Consider the following 21,078-nt stretch of genomic DNA (forward strand, 5'->3'; position numbering starts at 1 on the left):
GTAGTAGAGGTCAGGACATAGCCCAAAGGTAAAGGGCTAGCAATAGAATGTTAGACACCTTTACCATTAAGCCACTACTTCCAGGTAGGTAGTAGAGGTCTGGACATAGCCCAAAGGTAAAGGGCTAGCAATAGAATGTTAGACACCTTAACCATTAGGCCACTACTTCCAGGTAGGTAGTAGAGGTCTGGACATAGCCCAAAGGTAAAGGGCTAGCAATAGAATGTTAGACACCTTTACCATTAAGCCACTACTTCCAGGTAGGTAGTAGAGGTCTGGACATAGCCCAAAGGTAAAGGGCTAGCAATAGAATGTTAGACACCTTTACCATTAAGCCACTACTTCCAGGTAGGTAGTAGAGGTCTGGACATAGCCCAAAGGTAAAGGGCTAGCAATAGAATGTTAGACACCTTTACCATTAAGCCACTACTTCCAGGTAGGTAGTAGAGGTCTGGACATAGCCCAAAGGTAAAGGGCTAGAAATAGAATGTTAGACACCTTTACCATTAAGCCACTACTTCCAGGTAGGTAGTAGAGGTCTGGACATAGCCCAAAGGTAAAGGGCTAGCAATAGAATGTTAGACACCTTTACCATTAAGCCACTACTTCCAGGTAGGTAGTAGAGGTCTGGACATAGCCCAAAGGTAAAGGGCTAGCAATAGAATGTTAGACACCTTAACCATTAGGCCACTACTTCCAGGTAGGTAGTAGAGGTCTGGACATAGCCCAAAGGTAAAGGGCTAGCAATATAATGTTAGACACCTTTACCATTAAGCCACTACTTCCAGGTAGGTAGTAGAGGTCTGGACATAGCCCAAAGGTAAAGGGCTAGCAATAGAATGTTAGACACCTTAACCATTAGGCCACTACTTCCAGGTAGGTAGTAGAGGTCTGGACATAGCCCAAAGGTAAAGGGCTAGCAATAGAATGTTAGACACCTTTACCATTAAGCCACTACTTCCAGGTTTGTGGTAGAGGTCTGGACATAGCCCAAAGGTAAAGGGCTAGCAATAGAATGTTAGACACCTTTACCATTAAGCCACTACTTCCAGGTTTGTGGTAGAGGTCTGGACATAGCCCAAAGGTAAAGGGCTAGCAATAGAATGTTAGACACCTTAACCATTAGGCCACTACTTCCAGGTAGGTGGTAGAGGTCTGGACATAGCCCAAAGGTAGAGGGCTACCAATAGAATGTTAGACACCTTAACCACTTGGCCACTACTTCCAGGTAGGTGGTAGAGGTCTGGACATAGCCCAAAGGTAAAGGGCTAGCAATAGAATGTTAGACACCTTAACCATTAGGCCACTACTTCCAGGTAGGTAGTAGAGGTCTGGACATAGCCCAAAGGTAAAGGGCTAGCAATATAATGTTAGACACCTTAACCATTAGGCCACTACTTCCAGGTAGGTGGTAGAGGTCTGGACATAGCCCAAAGGTAAAGGGCTAGCAATAGAATGTTAGACACCTTAACCATTAGGCCACTACTTCCAGGTAGGTGGTAGAGGTCTGGACATAGCCCAAAGGTAAAGGGCTAGCAATAGAATGTTAGACACCTTAACCATTAGGCCACTACTTCCAGGTAGGTGGTAGAGGTCTGGACATAGCCCAAAGGTAAAGGGCTAGCAATAGAATGTTAGACACTTAACCATAAGGCCACTACTTCCAGGTTTGTGGTAGAGGTCTGGACATAGCCCAAAGGTAAAGGGCTAGCAATAGAATGTTAGACACCTTAACCATTAGGCCACTACTTCCAGGTAGGTAGTAAAGGTCTGGACATAGCCCAAAGGTAAAGGGCTAGCAATAGAATGTTAGACACCTTAACCATTAGGCCACTACTTCCAGGTAGGTAGTAGAGGTCTGGACATAGCCCAAAGGTAAAGGGCTAGCAATAGAATGTTAGACACCTTAACCATTAGGCCACTACTTCCAGGTAGGTGGTAGAGGTCTGGACATAGCCCAAAGGTAAAGGGCTAGCAATAGAATGTTAGACACCTTTACCATTAGGCCACTACTTCCAGGTAGGTAGTAGAGGTCTGGACATAGCCCAAAGGTAAAGGGCTAGCAATAGAATGTTAGACACCTTTACCATTAGGCCACTACTTCCAGGTAGGTGGTAGAGGTCTGGACATAGCCCAAAGGTAAAGGGCTTCCAATAGAATGTTAGACACCTTAACCACTTGGCCACTACTTCCAGGTTATGGCTAGTGGTGGGAAGTAAAAGGTAGATAGTTAGCAATACAATGCCAGAGGTATAGAGACCTAGTAGTAGAATGTCAGACACCTTAACCACTTCCCAGTTGTTTGGTACAATACTGCTCTCATGAGTTATTTTAAAAATGCATCAACAAAATCCACGTCAGGTTATATCATCCCCCGTTAATGTTGTGTATACCAGGTAGTGACAGACTAGGATATAGTAGGGCTTCATGCTTTTACAGTAGATATCACTTCACGTTTCTGATTTGTCATTGTGGAAATCCAAAATAGATCCTTTCCTGCTTGCAAGGTGATATTCCATTTTGTGCAATATCATTCTGAAATCTCAAGCTTTTAGTGAGATCTATCCTTCAGTAAAATATGTTAGACGTATCTGATAAAGATTATGAATAATGTACTTACTATAGACTTATCTCCCCTGGCTTGTCGATGGGTGGGTTGTGGATGTTAGTCTGAAATACAAAAACCAACAATATAGAGCTTTACAATACAAACAGTGACAGTCCCATACAACAACTAGCGACCATCAAAACACATAATAAATCTAAAATTATTAAACTTTCCTATCACAAAGTCAAACCTACTTTATGTGACTTTCCATCAATGCTGCTTGTAAAGACTCAAGTATTCTTATGATTTCTTCAATTCCTTTATCCTATCTATTCAGATCACCTGTGTATTCCAACATCTTGTCTAATTTGACACCTGTGTATACAATCAGTGATATAATATTTGATATAGTGACCTTAATAACCTGTCTTATCTGACTTATCTCACTTAACTATATATCTTTGATGTTAGCCTGTGTATTCTGACATTTGGTCTAAACTGACCCCATTCTATATATCTTTGATGTTGGCCTGAGTATTCTGACATCTTGTCTAAACTGACCCCATTCTATATATCTTTGATGTTGGCCTGAGTATTCTGACATCTAGTCTAAACTGACCCCATTCTATATATCTTTGATGTTGGTCTGAGTATTCTGACATCTTGTCTAAACTGACCCAATGCTACATATCTTTGATGTTGGCCTGTGTATTCTGACATCTTGTCTAAACTGACCCAACTCTTAGATATCTTTGATGTTGGCCTGAGTATTCTGACATCTGGTCTAAATTGACCCAATGCTACATATCTTTGATGTTAGCCTGTGTATTTTGACATCTAGTCTAAACTGACCCCATTCTATATATCTTTGATGTTGGTCTGAGTATTCTGACATCTTGTCTAAACTGACCCCATTCTATATATGTTTGATGTTGGCCTGAGTATTCTGACATCTAGTCTAAACTGACCCCATTCTATATATCTTTGATGTTGGTCTGAGTATTCTGACATCTAGTCTAAACTGACCCCATTCTATATATCTTTGATGTTGGCCTGAGTATTCTGACATCTTGTCTAAACTGACCCCATTCTATATATGTTTGATGTTGGCCTATGTATTCTGACATCTTGTCTAAACTGACCAAATACTACATATCTTTGATCTTGCATATCTGAAGTTAATATTTTGGCAAAATGGAAAGTTACTATAATTCTTTATGCTAGATTTGTTCACTCTTGTGAGTGTGAGCAAGATCTAGCTAATGCATTCTGATGTATATTGGCAAAATGTTAACCCTGTGAACTTATCACATAAGAACCATCTCCTACTAAAAGGGCTGTACAACTATGCCTTAAAAGAAACATACAAATAGATGTTTTACATAGTAAAAATGTCCTCTCTCCTTCCCCATCTAGACCCCTATTATCTCCAAAGTCAGTCCGGAATATTATTATCTCTGTAGCCAGCCCCCCTCCCTCTAGACCCCTATTATCTCCGTAGTCAGCCTCCCCCTCTATACCCCTATTAACTTTGTAGCCAGCCTCCCCCTCTAGACCCCTATTATCTCTGTAGCCAGCCTCCCCCTCTAGACCCCTATTATCTCTGTAGCCAGCCTCCCCCTCTAGACCCTTATTATCTCTGTAGCTAGCCCCCCTAGACCCCTATTATCTCTGTAGCCAGCCTCTCCCTCTAGACCCTTACTATCTCTGTAGCCAGCCTCCCCCTAGAACCCTTTTGATTCCACAGTAAGTCTTGAATACACCCTTATCTTCCCCCTTTAGACCCTTATTATCTCTGTAGCCAGCCTCCCCCCTCTAGACCCTTATTATCTCTGTAGCCAGCCCCCCCCCCTAGACCCCCACTATCTCCACAGTAAGTCTTGAATACGCCTTTGCCTTCCCCCTCTAGACCCCTATTATCTTCGTAGCCAGCCTCCCCCTCTAGACCCTTATTATCTCCGTAGTCAGCCTCCCCCTCTATACCCCTATTATCTTTGTAGCCAGCCTCCCCCCTCTAGATCCTTATTATCTCTGTAGCCAGCCTCTCCCTCTAGACCCCTATTATCTTCGTAGCCAGCCTCCCCCTCTAGACCCTTATTATCTCTGTAGCCAGCCTCCCCCTCTAGACCCCTATTATCTCGTAGCCAGTCTGCTAAGTAGCCTGATTGATGATTATGTAAAATGCGCCTCCATCAAATCAATACATTTACCTTGATTAACGCAGACAGAACGTCTTATTGTAAAGTAAATACTGTCTACATGCACACAAACTGTACGAGATGACATGTACCCAACTATTACAGACATACATGTATACTGTTAGTGGGGAACAGGGCAACACTGTGGTATAGTTGTATGTCACCATGGTGAACAGGACAACTAATTCCTACACAGCGGTACATGTATTAAATATGATTTTAAGTAGAAATTTAAAGAATATAATTTTCGCTAAAATCAAAATCTTAAAGACTAGCATTGCTAAAATGTCACTATACACATTAGTTATTGTGACTTCAAACATTAAATCGACACACAGTGAAAATTATAGTGGTATTTTCTATATACATTTCTCAGTATTTCATTCTGATTTTTTTCCGAGATCTCTCTCAAGAACTGTGATGTACATGTACATATACAGCTGAACCTTTGATGTTATCTTGACGACAGCAGAACAATCTTTTAACTTAAAACTTAATTGAGCAAATCAGTCGTTGTAAAGGTAAGACTGATCTGATTCAATGCTAAACATGAAGCTACAAAAGTTCTTGATAACAATTTTAAGATTACACTGTGATACAAACGGTCAAAATTTACACATGAGAGTTATCTCCCCTTGTGAGTAGGTATTGATTATGATGCTATGTTTTTGATTTAAAAGATCACAAATTTCAGAGAAAATGCTATTTTCACTCACAAAGTAGTCGCATCACAATTGACATATACCCTCAGGGGCAGACAACTCTGTTGTGTACCCAATATTAGACATCTAATATATCCCATCAGTTACCAAACCACTGAGCAAACATGCATTGCTCAATCAATTACCTCCATATATTATAATCAACCAAATTCAACCACAAGAAAAAATAAGGAAATCTAAAAAAACACTCAATTGGCAGACCTTATTTTACTAATTCTATCAGGCAAGCAGCACTGAAAGAGAATTTAATAAAAGGTAAATCATTAAAAAGGATATTCTGCATAAGTTGGAAAATTTCTTAATGATCTTAGCATTTAATTGACATCTGTTATATCAACTAAGGGATTCAAAGTTTTTTTTTTTTTTTTTTTTTTGCACAAGCAACAAAAAAACACATAAGCCTAATGAGTGATGTTTCTGTGCAAATTCTACATGAAATTAAAACTTTTTGCAAAATATCCCTTTTGAAACATTTAACCTATTGGCAGAAAACTATTCATATCTAAATTAAAAGCTGGAATAAACTCATACTGAAATTTCTATAAACAATAAATCAGGTCATGGTACCATCTATATCATAAAATAAGTGGGGACTAGGCACCAACAGTGTAAAGCTGGCTTATTACTAGACCATCTTCTAAGTATATCTTAAAATAATTACCAAATTAAGATATGGACAATTAAATTAAGACAATCAAATATCCAGATACGTATATATTTACAGATAAATATGATATTTTCAAATCATTGTCTATGAAATTTTTTTATTTTCCTAACAAGCATATCTTCATCAAATTATGTAAATCACTTCTAAGATTGAAATTTATGTTAAATAATTAATGTTATTCAATTTTTTCATCGCTTTTTTTATAAAAATTCTTAGAAATAGCTTTTGTTATTTAAAGATTTGAGACTATATTTTGACATGCACTGCTCTGCTGTAGCGGCCATTCAAAAACATGCCAATTATCAGCACCACTCTCGGAAGGGCACCCAATCCTGTAGCTATCTAATTCACAGCTTCAAACTGCATCAAGTCTACATCAAAATCTCGTGTAGCATTTCACTATAAACCAAAGCAGAAGAATCAGCAAAATAGGCCTCTAAATAATGCTGTACAAACCTATAATCTGTTTCCTGATGTGAAGTGGTATAGTGATGTGGTTTATCTTGAAGTATGTATACATGTATATATACTGATGACTAAAGTGCATTTGCAAAAATACTAATCAAGGGAGAAAACTCTTTACCAGAAAGAACTCAAAGCCATTTATTTGGTAATTATTATATGTATGCCATTAAAAGAACAAAATATGATTGATTACATTAATTTGAGCAAAAAATCAGATTATTTGAGCTAATTTTTCTGACATTTCCCTCAAAATCAAATGTCATAACAATCCATATTTTTTCACAAGGGGAGGCAACTCAGCTTAGCAAACAGAAGAACACTAAAGGGAGTATATATAGAGACACTAGTGATAAAATGTGTATTGGTAAAACTATAATTGGTGCTGTGAGTTAACTATCTTATAAAACCTATACGCAATTATAGTGATCCTAATTTATTATGTAATATATGTGTACAACAAGGTGATCCGTTTGTACTGGGTATGTTTTTTTTACTGTAATAAGTTGATAATGTGCAAATGTTCATATTCATGATATTGAAAAAATAATAATTGAAAAAAAGATGGATAGAGACAAAACAAAATGACAATTTAAAGAAAAAGAAATATTACCAAACAAACAATAATTACACATGTAATTAAGATAATCGTGACATTTTAGTTAGGTAAAACTTACATATCACAGTGATAAAACATAATCATTTGGAAATCGTTCGAAATTCAACAAAAATGTAAATAATTTTTACGTTAAATCCACAGTAAATAAACCAAATTGGACATTAATAATCATTGTCAAACAGCTTCTTGTTATTGTGAATGTGTCAGATTATCTTCCCTTAGATAGATTCTACAGTAGGCTTACCTGTATCAAGACAACTAAGGAAGCTGGGCGACCAGCGTTAATGACTAAAAGTGTATTACCTAAGGTTGATATTGGATAAAAGCTAGGTTAATCGGGTCTATAAGGGTTGTCTGCAGGACACAGCTGTGTTCTCTGATCAATATTTTATGACTGAACCTATTGATATAGGTAAATATATAATGGCCATCTTTGTATACACATACAGCACACAGCTCTGTACATGCTGTATTCATAAGTAAATCCTCAAGTTATTATTTATAAATAACTGGTGAATTTGTCTGTTTTCTACTTGATAGTGAGACATGTAGAATTGTTTCCATGAAACATTTTTATGTAAGTTTTTTTTTAATGTAAATCATTTGCCTATAGAATTTAAAGCAGATTAATGTATTGGAATATACAAATTTTGTATATATAAATATTGAAATTTAAAAAATTGTATGATTACTTCCAGAACCAATCATAATCACCAATGCATACAGGTTTTAGTGGATTAACCGACCCAACCAAAATTCCACCAATCAGAATTGCCGACACATACAAACAAGAAATATAGTGCAATATTGAGGAAAATACAAGGATATAAATAGATTAAACAGGAATAGGAAAATAAAAAATCACATGATTCCTATGTGAGTGTTGAGAAGATAAATTGTGCCAGTATTAATGTTAGGGTCGCTGTCGTTAGGTTCTGACCAGAGGGTACACAGGGACATGTGACGACAGAGTGTTACTGTAAACACGACCAGCATCAGTTACAAAGCCGCAGAATCTACTGGTAGTACGTTACACAACAAGACAATACAACTACCTTAGCTTTCACAGGCTTTCTCGGCCTTTTGTCCAGGGCGGCCGAGTTGACAGAATATGACCTGAGACGTCCTGAAACCTGTCCATGCAGTAATAAAACACAACGGAATGATCAGCTACATACATTAACTATAAATACACACACGTTATACACAAGATGCAAGTTCATCATGACCAGGTGTGGTAAAATCTCATTATAAAAACTTAGGTGTGGAAAAATCTCGTTAAACTCAGGTGAGACACACACCTCACTCTAGTAATATGAACATATGACATGGATGAGCATGCAGCCGTGTCAGCGTCTCTCTCCTTTTGTTCTCCATCCAGTAGGTACCCCACACAGCGGTCCTCTACCCTCTACCTGTGGACACACGCTCTTATCACCTGTATCTCCGATACCTACACGTGTGTTTGCTGATTCAATTTACTGCTTACCTACTTGAGTAAAATCTTGAGTATCGGGCCTGGAGTGGGCGCTTCCACATAGAAAATAAAACTTGTCATCAATGCTAGCAGCTACCCCTCGAGTACCCCAAACAAATTAACACACACAGTCGCAGCAGGATCAATACAGACACAGATATTGATTAGTCTGTACCAGGTGTGTGTATGTACCTGTCTGTATCTCGTTATCATACCTGGTCGGTCACACACTACTTATCAATACAAGATAGTTATCAGATACAGACCCCAAGGGCCTTCCCTTACCCCCTAGCCCCCTCAACGCTGATCCCTGCTACCCTTAACCCTTCCTAGTGTACACCTGAATACTCAAAAAAGAAAACTGCCACCTATGGGGAGGTTGATTTTTTTACCTGAAGGAAATTGGTACTTAAGAAAGGTGTTTATCATGATATTGATAAGACAATGCCAAACGAGTTTAACCAATCGGCATGATCTACATCTATAAATCACCCGATACCGAGATTTCTTACTGATAAATCCATTCCATATAGTAGTACATACCCCTTCTATCACGATTTCCACTCAGGTAATATCTAACCAGCGTGAAGGTGTTGTTTTGCCATGGTTACGAGCTACGGAAGCATAGCTAATGACAACTAGGCCTATACGGATGTGTTAACGACTGTTAGGGGACATATAACAATCAAAATGTACATATTTAATAATAATAACAACGAAAAAATACGGCTAATGTTTGTTAATAGCTATGAGTTTTTTTATTTGTACTTATTAGCATTCAAGTAACACAGAATCATGAGGACATTATTAACATCCAATTCTATCAGATTCTATATAATTGTTACGTTGCCTGTGTAGTTTTTATTTTTATAATTCCTCGTCCTTCTAGACCCTGACGGTTTTAACGATCAATTGAGAATGATTGCCACATAAACTGAGGGATAACGTTGTATAGTCATGCTAAAGTGCTGTGTTGATTCCATGCTGGTGCATGCACAGACTGAGCAAACATGCACGGTGACGTTCTATCCCGTGTAACACCCGCCATGTAAACAAAACATTCCGTCAAATACCTAAAACACCCAAACTAAAATCAAATTTATTTAATCTAAACAAAAATTTTATGATTTTCAATTTTTTCTAAAAGCTTAAAACATGATGCGTATATGTATAAATGTCTTACCGATTTGGATTCTTGAAATGCTATGGATGAGAAGCCCGGTTCATAATCGACGATACTCCTAGGTTGATTACGGTAAACTTCTATTTTAGATCGCACACTAGGTGGGGACCATTCACTGTGGAAGGAAATAAAAATTCAATCAAACTATGACAATAAAACCAGCAGCTGTTACAGTGAGGGGTCAATGTTGTTGAATAAGTTTTTCGGTGAATAATGTGTAGTGCGACAGGTTGTGGTCACAGATGCGTGTAATTTGATTGAGTAAGCTGTTGTTGACCAGTGTCTCAGTTCCGACAGATGATACTGTATCAGGTGTACACAAGCATACATTACATTTATACTACTGCATCTATAGATATAGCACCATCCCTTCTCAACTTACACACTTAATCATAATTTGATCCCTATTATCCTGTATTAGATTTTTTTTTTTCAAATTTCGAAGCAAATTTTAGAATTTGAACCATTTATCTCCTGTATGCTTTGATCAAACCATTTATCAGTTTTCTGATTATTTGCAATTAATAAAAGAAGTGTTCCAAATATTCTTGAACTTCACCAATAGACCTGATATGGAGGTCAAGGGCACACACTTGAATTACTGTTGCAATACTTTTAATTACCCTGAACATGCTACAGGCCCAATATTAGGCATACCAGCATGATTCTGAGCCTCTTTTAGAAAAGGTTCGGGAAAGGAAAAGAGTTGGCGAAACTTTCTGATTCAGGTGATCATGAAAGTGATAGAAACAGGTTTTGGATAATATAGGGCTAAAGATCATGTTCATTTTACAGAATTTTCCTGATGATACAGGTTCAGTTTACAGAATTTTCCTGATAATACAGGTTCAGTTTTCATAGTATTTCTGATAATAGCTTCAGTTAGCAGAGTATTTCTGATAATACAGGTTCAGTATATATAATTTTCCAGATAAAAAAGGTTCAGTTTACATAGGTTTTCTGATAATACATGTCTATTTTTTTCCTGATTAATATAATTAATTAATATGAGGTTAATTAATGTCATTACTTAGTCTCTGATTAACACATGCACTTAGGGTACCAAATGTTTCCCTATTAATACAGTTACTAATTATCTAGGAATTTAACCCCTAGGCAAACATGTATCTTTTTTACACATTACTAGTAGATAAATTATAATTGCCTTAAGAGAATTAATTAATGAAGTCATGTATCGTTGATATTTTACAAACACATTAAAGAGTACACTGATTTTGAACTTTATCTAAAGACAACATTTCCATAGTAATAGATATATACCTATAAATTTCATAAAATCATCCTTACAAAGTCAAATGACTTAATCTAAGTTTGAACATATAGCTACGTGACCAATTAATATCATTACACTAAATCCCATTTACTTACAAACTAGACGTAACCATCTCAGGTTTTGTTTACTAATTTTTCTAACGTTAGTTTTATCAACTGTTATCAGTACTTGTTTCAACATATAGAAGTCAAAGGTTATCTGTCCTGTCCCTCAACCTTATCACTCTATACCACCACATCAAACTCGTACAGATTTCTTTATGTTTATCTATGGAGGTAGAACATCTGGTGTTTAAGTAGATAGTTTTAAGTAAACCTTGAAACTTAAACAATAACTGAACTTCCCAAGAGGCACAGCGGGCCTGTATTGCTCACTTGCAGCTTGAATAGACTTTTGTTGCAGATGACTTCCTACTTGCTACACTACTTCAATATAATATATCTTCTTCTTTTTTTTTGTACAAATCACATCAATTTTTTTTAACAGTACAAATATTTTATTCCCCCAGCTGAAGAGTGATATACATTTGTAGTATATATTTAACTTTAACATAAGTGATCATGTGACCTTGAAGTATAAGGTAAAATTATTAAAACTCAAGAAATTAGGTAAATTACATGTAATGTATATGATAAATGTTAAATTATAGCTACATATATATAAAGGACTCTTGGTTATTGAGAAGAAGATAAACAGATCTGACCCATGTCTATAGTGAATGTTGAACTCCAAGCACAGATTTCTTACAGAAAAATATTAGTATTAATCAATTTTCATAACATCTCATTTCTATGTGTAGCATTTCAAAACACAAACATCAGAATTGATTTCATGAAATTGGACATAGAGAGACACATTAACTCAAGTCTACACTCTCAGTCAGACACATCCATCTTTAATGGCATTGTTTCAGGAAATAATTTAGGACATAAAACACTTTTTCTTAAATTCTTCAATCCCCTGTGTAACCATTCACAACACAAACAACATTTCATAAAAAATTAACGTAGAATGAAATTTACATTTAGTCCCAGACATGGCAGTCTGACAGTTCGCGTAGAATAACCTATCAATAGATGATCTCTGGGGTCTCGTAATTGACGTCTTGGAACAGCGAGTAAATTAATTAGGTCGCCTATCAACCATCTTCCTGTTTATTAATTGAACCATTGGTAGCATAGATATAAACAATTGAGTAAATTTCCAGCTGAAAAGCAGATAGACCTATAACCCCCCTTGGGATGGACAATAGGTAAAGCTTTTCCTTTGATCATGGACTAGTCCAATATAGGTATCAGGGTAAGAAAGGTTGATCTTTTTCAGTTTATCAATTAAGAATTAATTAAAACTTTGAGTCCCATTATTTTTTTCTATGTAATAAAACTATTACTGTTGATATGTTTGTTTCGTTTGCACCAAAAGAAAGCTACAGCTATATAAATATAATCCTCTTAATATTTTTTGGAATTTGAGAAAAAAAAACAAATAATATATCATCGGGTAGTGTGGGGGTGGGGCGTGAGGGTGAGGCATAGGGGTAGGGTTGTAATACAAACTTTATTGAAATCCATTACCAACTATACAATTGGATTTTTGATCTTTATATAAATGATTGGATTTAACAAACCAAAATTCCTTTCCTTTAAACACAGGAAAATCATCAATCATAATACCGGGTATTATAACTTGGATGACAAAATCATGGTAGCAGCATATAATAATGCCATGCTGTTAGGTAATGAATAATCTATAGATTCCATGGTGTAAATAAAACGTGTGTTAATATGTTTATGAATTGTCCTGGATAATATATATGAATACAGGTAAAATTCTGATTGCATGTCCAGAAGAAAAATAAACAAACAATGTAACATATCACAATATATGTGATAAAAACAAGAAAAACAGAAAGAAAGAAAGGATGAATACAACTTCAACAAAATGGAATTGCAGTCAGAGGTGGTATGGAATATGACCTACTCAAGATATTTGAAGAATTCTTGCAAATCCTCAGGGATTTCGTAATCTCTGTAAAAAAACATGGCAATGCATGAGGCAACAATGACAGCCAATGATTTTCATGAACATTCTTCATGATACAAGAAATGAGCAACAGATATATATGTATATATAGAGACCTACTTATAAGCAGTAAGCTTTCCATGACAATGTCAATTATTTAAAAATATTTCACATAAAACAGATTCTTTATTTAATATATTATGTACAATTATTATTTTATTATAATTATACTTTTAATATACAGAAGAAAAATTCTTTCACATTTTTCTTTCCTAATTCTTGTGATAATCCAAAATTATGAATATGAATTAAAATTACTGATTGGTTAGAACAGAAAAAAGATTTCATTTGTTTTTTCATCCTTAACATCATGTTTATAATTTGATGCTTTTTCTGATTTACTGAAACAGCCAATTAAAGCACATCTATAAGTATGCAGTCAACTCTTCATGCTATGAAATTTACATGTCAAAATTATTGTTCAATCTTTTAAGATATATCATTCAGTTCAAGTCGAAATATGCTTTTATGCAATAATGGTGTACAGACAAAAAGAACATTTGCATGTGAATCTCTATTAAGCATTATTTCACATTAGCAGCAATAACTTTTGAAGGGAGACAACTCTGTCAGTATTGGGTTGCAGAACAATGCAGGGGAGATAACTTGTCTAATCCTAGTAATTTTTCTCACATCATTCCTTATCAATACATTTCCTAAAAAATAACTTTAAAATGATTTCTAAATGCTTAATACTTATTATGTCTTCTCTAAAATTATAAATCCAAGCTTTGTCAATAATTCCTGAACATTATTATCATCAAATTTTTTGTATTGATTTTAGGCTTGGTGATTATGTTTTAACTATCAATGACTTGTAAAACACTTGTTTTATCTTTAAATAAGTTCAATATGTATTTTCATCACTCTAACTTGAAAACTTGAAAAGGTTTCATCTCTGGAAATGCTAAAGAGCTTTAACCACCTTTATCAACACTTGATTCACATTTCAGATCACCCATAAAGGTAACAGTGTTTATCACTTTCTGTTTCATCACACACATGAATGATATCATTTTTCTCTCTCTCTCCTAATTGTTTTATTTAACAAACCCTACATTTTATATATATAGAGATACACACACTCTCTGTCAATTAATCAATTTACCAAGTCTAAAGAATATACAAGTCATTATGATCACAACAACTATATATTTATACACAATGCAGAATTTCTATGTACAGTCATACAGCTCCGAACACACAACAAGAAGACATAGTATGTGTGATATATGTTATACATTTGGTATAAATTGTCTTAGACGTAGGAGAACATGATCACTCAGAATATGTAAAATTTTAGACAATCAATGTAAACAAAGTTATGTGTATTGTTAGATTATGGTGGTGTAAATGGGAGCATTTAGGAAAGTAATGAAACATGTAATGGTACATGCAGTGCATACTTTTGGAATTGAATTGTGTGTAAGCAACATTCAAGGTGGGTTTTTTTTCAATTTTCAACAACATGCCATCTGTATATATAAACAACATTCAATAACCTGTTGTCTGTCTGCATTTAAACAACATTCAACAACATGCTGTTTTTTTTTTTTTTTTTTTTTTGCATAAACCATATTCAACAACATGCTGTTTATAGGAATAAACAATATTCAACAACATGCTGTCTGTATGCATAAACAATATTCAGCAACAGGGCATTTGTAACATTAAACAACATTCTGAACAACATGCTGTTTGTATGTATAAACAACATCAACAACATACTGTTTGTATGTATAAACAACATCAACAACATGCTGTTTGTATGTATAAACAACATCAACAACATGCTGTTTGTATGTATAAACAACATCAACAACATGCCGTCTGTCTGACTACCTATAACCAAACAGACTTATACTCACACCGACCGCTTTTCTCTGGACATGAAGGACGACGTTGAACTGGACGGACTTAACGGGCCATTACTACGATTTTCCGAGTCCTGGGACTTGGCTAAAAAGTACAAAACAAAGGCAACTATGATAAACTTATCAATTGATGGTAATACATATGAAGAAAGGAAAAATAAGAAGTCTAGAATCAAGGCTTTTCACTTGGGTTTTTGAAAGATCAAGCCATTACAGTACAACATGGTTATAACGAACTTGTGGAGACCAAAAACAACAACTTCGTAATAAGTATAGTGTGTTATATACATTATATACACCATTTCGTTATAAGCATAGTTCTTTATATACATATTACACCATTTCGTTATAAGCATAGTTCTTTATATACATATTACACCATTTCGTTATAAGCATAGTTCTTTATATACATATTACAGACTTCTTACAGGATCTTTCATGAGGAACAAATCTGTTGTAAGCGTTGTTAACAACCTGTTTAAATGTATGCTTTATTTGGCTTGTGTGTGATTCTTGTATAGGAGACGGACCAATAGTTTTATCAGACCACTTCTACACTTTGATGACATTCTGACAGTAAACAACAAATACTGCACCATGTGTTTAGATAGCTAAATAGCCAGACTAAATAGAGTAAAACCCACCTTCTGAGAGTATGTACAAATAATACAGACATCACAGTTTTCTGGTCTCAGTCTCACACTTGCAAGTACAGTACTGCATGAAATTTTGTATTTCTTTTAAATGCTTATTTATCATAGAAATTTTCTTTTCCACTTATAATTATCCAAGAAAGAAAAAAAACATCATGGGAATATTCATATCACTATTTCAGGTGTTGAAAGTGGTGGATAACCTACCTGGATTTGTTAACTGCTCGATTCGACTCAGTACACTTGGGGACTTCTCTTTGGGTTCGATGGATGTTCGACTAGACTCTGATGTTGTTCTTTTGTATGAAGGTTCTCCCGAAAATTTGTTATATGAAAATGATGATTCACTTGTTGATCTATCACTACCTGTCCTGTTGGTAACATTCTCTGTCCTTGGGGATACTCCAATAGGAGAATAGTCTGTCTTTGGCTTATTCCCTACAGGGGAGAAATCAGTTTTTTGTTTATTCCCTACAGGGGAGAAATCAGTTTTTGACCTATTTCCTACCGGCGAGGAATCACTTCTTGACTTATTTCCTACAGGGGAGAAATCGTTTCTTGACCTATTTCCTACTGATGAAGAATCACTTCTTGATTGGTTTCCAACTGGGGAGAAGTCTGTTCTCGATTTACTTCCGACAGGAGAGAAATCAGTTCTTGGTTTGTGCACAGCGGACATGGAATCCGTGTGTTGTATATCAGCTTTGCTTGATTGCTCTATTCGATGTTTATGAGAATCTACTGAAGATCGATGTACTTTTTCTGGAAAATAAAATAACAACCACATCATTCTAAGAATCAATATAAAACATCTTATCTTAGATGTTTATAAAATTGTCTCAAAGAAAGGTGCCTTGCCTCCATATGAAATCCTGACAGGACGGAAATCAAACAAGAGAATGTTGCCCACCAAAGAATGATCTACGTCTGACAATGGAAAGATGGATCTTTTCTCTGCTTTTCAAACTTTTACTACAAACTTAATTCATATAAAATTTGAGAAAGATCCTTTCATTACCTACTGAGATATATGGCAATAACAAACTTCAATTATCAAAATCCAAGATGGCTACCTGTTGGCCATATTGTTCAGCAATTGGTCCCAAAATGCAATATATATGCACAACTAAGGTCCTAGGGGAACCTAAATATGAAATTTGGGACAGATCTTTTCAGTACTTTCAGAGAAATAGCAGTAACAAACTTCAATAATCAAATTCCAAGATGGCGGCCTATCGGCCATCTTTTCCACCGAATGGTCTGAAAATGCAATATGCTAGGGACCTAGGGGAACCTGCACATGAAATTTGAGACAGATTATTTCAGTGCTTTCTGAGAAATAGTGGTAATAAAACTTCAATTACCAAATTCCAAGATGGCTGCCTGTCAGCCATCTTGTTCACCGATCGGTCCCAATATGCAATATGCACAACTAGAGACCTAGAGGAACCTACAAATACAATTTGAGACAGAACCTTTCAGTACTTTCTAAGAAATTGCGGTAACAAATTTCAACTATCAAAATCCAAGATGGCGGCCTGTCGGCCATCTTGTTCACCGATCAGTCCGAAAATGCTGTATGCACAAGACCTCTAGGGGAACATGCACATGAAATTTGAGACATATCCCTTCATTACTTTCTGAGAAATAGCGGTAACAAACTTTAACTATTAAAATCCAAGATGGCTGCTTGGCAGCCATCTTGTTGGCCGATCGGTCCCAAAATGCAATATGCACAAGTAGGGCTCCAGGGGAACCTACATATGAAATTTGAGACAGATCCATTCATAACTTTCTGAGAAATAGCGGTAACAAACTTCAATTGTCGAAATCCAAGATGGCTGCCTGGCGGCCATCTTGTTGACCGATTTGTCCCAAAATGCAATATGCACAACTAGGGCCCTAGGGCAACCTACATATGAAATTTGAGAAAGATCCCTTTAGATCTTTCTGAGAAATAGCGGTAACAAACTTTAACTATCAAAATCCAAGATGGCTGCCTGGCAGCCATTTTGTTGACCTTTCAGTCCCAAAATGCAATATGCACAACTAGGGCCCTAGGGGAACCTGCACATGAAATTTGAGACAGATCCCTTTAGTACTTTCAGAGAAATAGCGGTAACAAACTTTAACTATCAAAATTCAAGATGGCTGACTGGCGGCCATCTTGTTGACCGATCAGTCCAAAAATGCAATATGCACAACTAGGGCTCCAGGAGAACCTACATATGAAATTTGAGAAAGATCCCTTCATTGCTTTTTGAGAAATAGCGGTAACAAACTTTAACTATCAAAATCCAAGATGGTTACCTGGCGGCCATCTTGTTGACCAATTGGTCCAAAAATGCAATATGCACAACTAGGGCCCTAGGGGAACCTACATATGAAATATGAAAAAGATCCCTTTAGTACTTTCTGAGAAGTAGCGGTAACAAGAATTGTTAACGGACGGACGGACGGACGGACGACGGACGGACGGACGGAAGGAGGACGGACGGGACGGACGGACGGAAGGACGGACGGACGACGGACCACGGACGAAAGGCGATTTGAATAGCCCACCATCTGATTAGCCCACCATCTGATGATGGTGGGCTAAAATAACGGAACAAAACAGGATGGAATTGACTTGGGTAATTATTCCATCTACATATTCTACAGTATTTTTGCTCTTTAGAGTATGTATAAGCATCATTGGTTTGGTTACGTCATTTTCTTTGAAACATACGACAAAATGTTCACAAATACAGTATATTACGATACCATATGTAAAGGGAGATAATTCTGTAACACAGAATAACCCGTCTACTTCACAGCAAGGGGGCTAACTGTTAGTATTATCCAGGCGATTATATTGTTAGCAAAATCAAACATTTCTTAAGATAATACTGTAAATGTACATATCTTAGTGGTAATCCCATTTTAACGTCCGTCATGACAGAATTGCAGCCTTATAATTCAGCATATTGTTTGAATAGCTATTATGATGATTACATATGCAAATTCATCATTTCAGTAATAAAATTAACCTTTTCAAAATTGCTCCAAAATTACACCAAAATAACTATGTTTACGGTATGCTATTGGTAGCTAGGTCAGATGCAAACATCTGTATGACTTTGTCATCCTTACTACGTAAATTCACCTTCTTTTTGTGATGAATTGTCATCCGAACTGCTGGTGGGCTTAATGTAACCAGTGGATCCTGGAAAATAAAATCCATCAAATAAAATAATGTACTTCAGAATTAAAATCCACAGGGAAACTAAGCTATAATTTACAGACAATACAATCAATGTCACTAGAGTTGATATTAACATACATGTATGGATTCCATTGATTTAAGATATTAACGGCAACAATAAGATAGTAAACATTATAGAAACACATCAAACATACAACATTTATATATATACCTACATCATCACTAGTATACTCATTTACTTAGTGAATACAAAGCAAGGGAGATTATCTGATACTTCACTTACTTGTACATTGTTGAATGAATGTATGAATGAAAATAATGAATGAATGAATGAATGAATGAATGAATGAATGAATGAATGAATGAATGAATGAATGAATGAATGACTGACTGACTGACTGACTGACTGACTGAATGAATGAATGAATGAATGAGTGATGCATTCAACAAATAAACCAAATACTTAATAAATGACTATCTACAAATCAAATAATTAATCTATTAAAACTCAACAAATATCATATTATAATTTTGTTGTAAATAACATAATATCCAGGTCAGCAAATAATCTAAAACTGCAAAGGAAACCAATGATTATATTAGCAGAACAGAAAAACCAGAAGCATCCATATTAAATACAGGAAAAGGGAGACAAATCCTGGTGAAAAGGGGAGATAACCATTTAAAGTGAAGTGAAAGTCCTTTTTGTTTTGATCTCCAACATTGTGTTTTAATACGAGTTGGTGATATCTACAGACCTAATTAAGTGACAAAGTAGTTCACAGTGTGCAAACTATAAATGTTTTTTTTTATGATTTTATGTATCAATTTTATAATTAAGAGTTGACTGGAATTTATATTTTTAAAACAATAAATGAATGCAGACCCTGTATTAGAAAACATCAACCATTAGATGTCAATTGTACTATTTTAAATAATTTTATATTTGTGAAGAAATTTTTTTTTCAGCAACAAAGAATCATGGTACACTGAACCATGTATATAGAAAATATTGATTAGGGAGAGGACGGCTGAGGTTCATAGTTCACAAAGCTGACACTTATATTTGTTGGCGATATATATTCTATACTGTAATTTATACTACTAAAATGAAAACAAAACTACATCGCATATGCAAATCAGGAAAGCCAAACTGAGGCAAATTATGTGTGCATGTACATTATAAAAATTACACAAAAAAGCGCAACAACCTGGGTATAAAATGATACAAATAAATCCAATCTGGTTTGTATAAAGGGTAGGTAATATGTTTGGGATGTTGTGTGGTTCACTCGTGGCGTGAGTAGGTGGAAGAGAGGCTGATAAAGACTCAATATTAACCTGGAATTTCACGTAACCACGCTTCCAAATCAGCAATTTCAAGAGAATCTGGAAATAAAACGGTTCACTTGATGTTCTTGACTTACTCTGTCAAGCACAATGCAAACACACATATCAAGAAAAGGAAACGTTCATGTATACCAAATACTCGCTGATACATGTATATGTAAAGCAACACTTAAGTGAAAAAGAGGGAAAAACATAACACATTTACACAACCCTTAGAGTTTCTTATTCTGCTGATATCGCTTTACAAAACCATAAATGTATTGATGCAACATGGATCCCCCACGCTCTTTTTTCATTCCCAAACAGCAACATGTTAAGATTATGGTTATTCATGGAATCACTGATATTGATACAGAGAAGGATTGGGCGGGATGGAACTTGACAATGCAATGTAAGCCCTTGATCCTCCCATCCAGCCATATATCCCCAAACCCCTTCCATCCCCATCATGTTTTAGCAAGGCAATGAGAATTGAAAGAGAATGTCAGTTTTGCAAGCTATGAAGCTTTGTCTTTACCATATATTCATTAACTTATACATCTAAAATGCCCTCAATTATTAAATACAAGTGTTCCAACAGGGATTACTTGTTTCACAGTATACATGATACTTGCCTTAAGTTCGTAAAAGGATAAAACAAATGATATATAGTACTAGCCTACAACTAATTTGGTTGTTGATGGAAGGGAATTAAATATTAAAGGTGTTTGATATCTCATTCTCCTCATGGGAGGATATCTAGGA

At 35.6% G+C, this 21,078-nt stretch overlaps 1 protein-coding gene across 1 annotated transcript in view; it reads right to left on the bottom strand.

The window, feature by feature from the left end:
- Positions 1–21,078, bottom strand: part of LOC138324400 (uncharacterized) — a 108,355-nt gene that overhangs the window by 33,399 nt on the left and 53,878 nt on the right. The window contains exons 16-23 of the mRNA XM_069269465.1: positions 20,326–20,373; positions 18,925–18,984; positions 15,987–16,541; positions 15,121–15,211; positions 13,151–13,198; positions 9,877–9,991; positions 8,272–8,349; positions 2,621–2,670 (exon numbers count right to left, since the gene is read on the bottom strand). Of these exons, the coding sequence (XP_069125566.1) occupies positions 2,621–2,670; positions 8,272–8,349; positions 9,877–9,991; positions 13,151–13,198; positions 15,121–15,211; positions 15,987–16,541; positions 18,925–18,984; positions 20,326–20,373 (1,045 nt within the window). The remainder of the gene's footprint in view (positions 1–2,620; positions 2,671–8,271; positions 8,350–9,876; positions 9,992–13,150; positions 13,199–15,120; positions 15,212–15,986; positions 16,542–18,924; positions 18,985–20,325; positions 20,374–21,078) is intronic.

This window comes from Argopecten irradians, chromosome 5 (assembly GCF_041381155.1).
Source record: "Argopecten irradians isolate NY chromosome 5, Ai_NY, whole genome shotgun sequence".
Lineage (NCBI taxonomy): Eukaryota > Metazoa > Mollusca > Bivalvia > Pectinida > Pectinidae > Argopecten > Argopecten irradians.